The sequence below is a fragment of the Echinops telfairi genome, unplaced genomic scaffold (genome assembly GCF_000313985.2).
Source record: "Echinops telfairi isolate 266 unplaced genomic scaffold, ASM31398v2 ScPeMD7_3533;HRSCAF=4204_1, whole genome shotgun sequence".
NCBI lineage: Eukaryota > Metazoa > Chordata > Mammalia > Afrosoricida > Tenrecidae > Echinops > Echinops telfairi.
In genome coordinates this window covers 24,986,579-24,988,557 of record NW_022107432.1, presented here as the reverse complement: position 1 = coordinate 24,988,557, position 1,979 = coordinate 24,986,579, and the positions used below count along the sequence as shown (strand labels likewise).

The following is a 1,979-nucleotide window of genomic DNA, read 5'->3' as shown; positions in this document are numbered from 1 at the left end:
AGCCTTGTTTGGTTGTGGTGTCCCCTCAAAGCCTGGCCCCATCCCTTCTATCACTTCCGCCCATCCCAGCACCCTGAGCCTCTCATGTCCTCGGACTCCTCTTTGCCACTCACGGGGCAAGGCAGTCCCTTGCCCGGGACCACGGGGCGTTGGCGGATTAGCATCCGGGCTCCCTCACCCCCCAGGGGGACCACCGATGATGGTGGTGTGGTCAGCAGGTCCCAGGGTCCCCACAGCGGGCGTAGCTCTTGTCCGCACTGTTGACCGCCTCCTCCGCCTGGCCTCCCTTCCTCACCCCTCCATCTCCCCGCCCCACCCCTAGAAACAATAGGCACGCGAACCCCTGCGTCAGCGCCTGCCTCTGGGAAAACCCACATGAAGCCTCTCATTTCCCGTTGGGAGGTCTTGAGGGTGCATGTGGTGAATGTGTCAGGCTGCTAACCAAACAAGGCTGGAGTTCAAGGCCATTGAAGGCAAGTTGCAGGAAACGCCTGGGAACCCACTTCCAGAAAACGGGCCTCGCACTCGGGCCACGGTTCTGCCCTGACACACGAGGTCACCATGCAGCAGAATCAACTCGCCACCCACCATGGACTCACCCCTGCTTCTTGAGCCTGGTCCTGGCCCCAAACTCTTCCATCTGCTCCCAGCACCTCTCTGTCCTCATGCCCACGGCCATCCTGCCAGGTACATCCTCCACCCCAGGGTCCAGCCTCCCAGTTCTCGCCCTCCTTCCCCCGCAGCCATTGGCCCAGGGTGCCTTTTGCGCCTTGAGGTCTGCTCAGGCACGCAAGAACCATCGCTACATCTGGCCAAGTGTCTCCCAGCCCCGGGCCCGCTGCCCCAGCTACCTGATGGGAGGTAACTTGTTGAGGAGGGTTCCCGTGGTGGTGGGGGAGCTGGTGCGTGGTGGGCCAGACGTGGTGGAGATGGGTGTTGGGCCGGCCGAGGGGCCCTGGGCACTGTTGGGAGAGGGGGTCACTCTCCGAGACTCCGTGTGCCTCCTGTGTGCCCTGGTGGTAGGGCCGGTGTCAGGGAAGCTGTGGCCTGCCACAGGGGTCCATCCAGTGGTCCGTGGGGTGGTGGAGGGTAAGGGTCTGGCCAGGGTGAGAAGTCCAGGTGTGAGCAGGGTCATGGCGGAGGTGGAGGCTCGGTCCTTTGTCAAAACCACCGCACTCTGCAGGACTTTGGGCAGCCGGGTCAGAGGAACGTGTCTCTCCGTGGTGGGCGCTGTGGAGCCAGAGAGGAAGGACCCTTATTAGATCAACGTGGCCCCTGGGAGCGGGAGCAGTGGTCGGATGTCAGGGTGGGGGCCTGTCTGCTTCATGCCTCCTTGCCCTTAGGCCTGGATTCTGCTTGGCTGAGTGACTCGGGATGGGTTTGGCCAGCAGGTGAGGTCAGGGAGAAGTGGGCCCAGGAAAGAAGAAAACCGAAAGGCCAGTTGCCATGCAGTCCATGCGGATGCCCGGTGACCCCACCTGGGTCGGAGCAGAACAAGGTGCTCAGTCCTCCTGGGATGAGTTTTCTGAAAGAGTTACTCTTCCTTCCACGGAGCCCTCTGGGTGGATTAGAACACCCAGCCTGCCCCTGAGCAGTGGGTGTGCCACCCCCGGGAGCACCCAGCACCTCCGAAGGAGGGAGAACCTTTTATAAGGTTTTAAGCCTTTCCTGTCAGGCCATCTGTGCCCAGTGGATGCACCCTCACCCCATTTCTCTCTCTCTCTCAACACTTTGAGGCGCCTTCTCATTCCTGCCGGCCTGTGCTATGATGTTGAGCCGGAGTTTTCCAGTTGCTCTGTAATTGGTGAAACTACACCCGCCCCCACCCCAACGCCCCCAGCCAATTTTTTTTTTTTTTTTCCGTGAAGGCAAGGAGGCACCAAGGAGCCCAAATTTGAAAAAGCTGCCATCGGTGAGGGCCAGACACCTTCCCTGAGGCTCCCTGAGAGACACCTGCACTGCTACTGCTGTCCTCTGCC

General features: G+C 61.0%; 1 protein-coding gene across 1 annotated transcript in view; it reads right to left on the bottom strand.

Annotated features, from left to right (window-relative positions):
• The window catches only part of TREML2 (triggering receptor expressed on myeloid cells like 2), a 27,026-nt gene that overhangs the window by 17,098 nt on the left and 7,949 nt on the right, over window positions 1-1,979 (bottom strand). Inside the window, exon 3 of the mRNA XM_045294774.1 lies at window positions 852-1,230. Within this exon, the coding sequence (XP_045150709.1) occupies window positions 852-1,230 (379 nt within the window). The remainder of the gene's footprint in view (window positions 1-851; window positions 1,231-1,979) is intronic.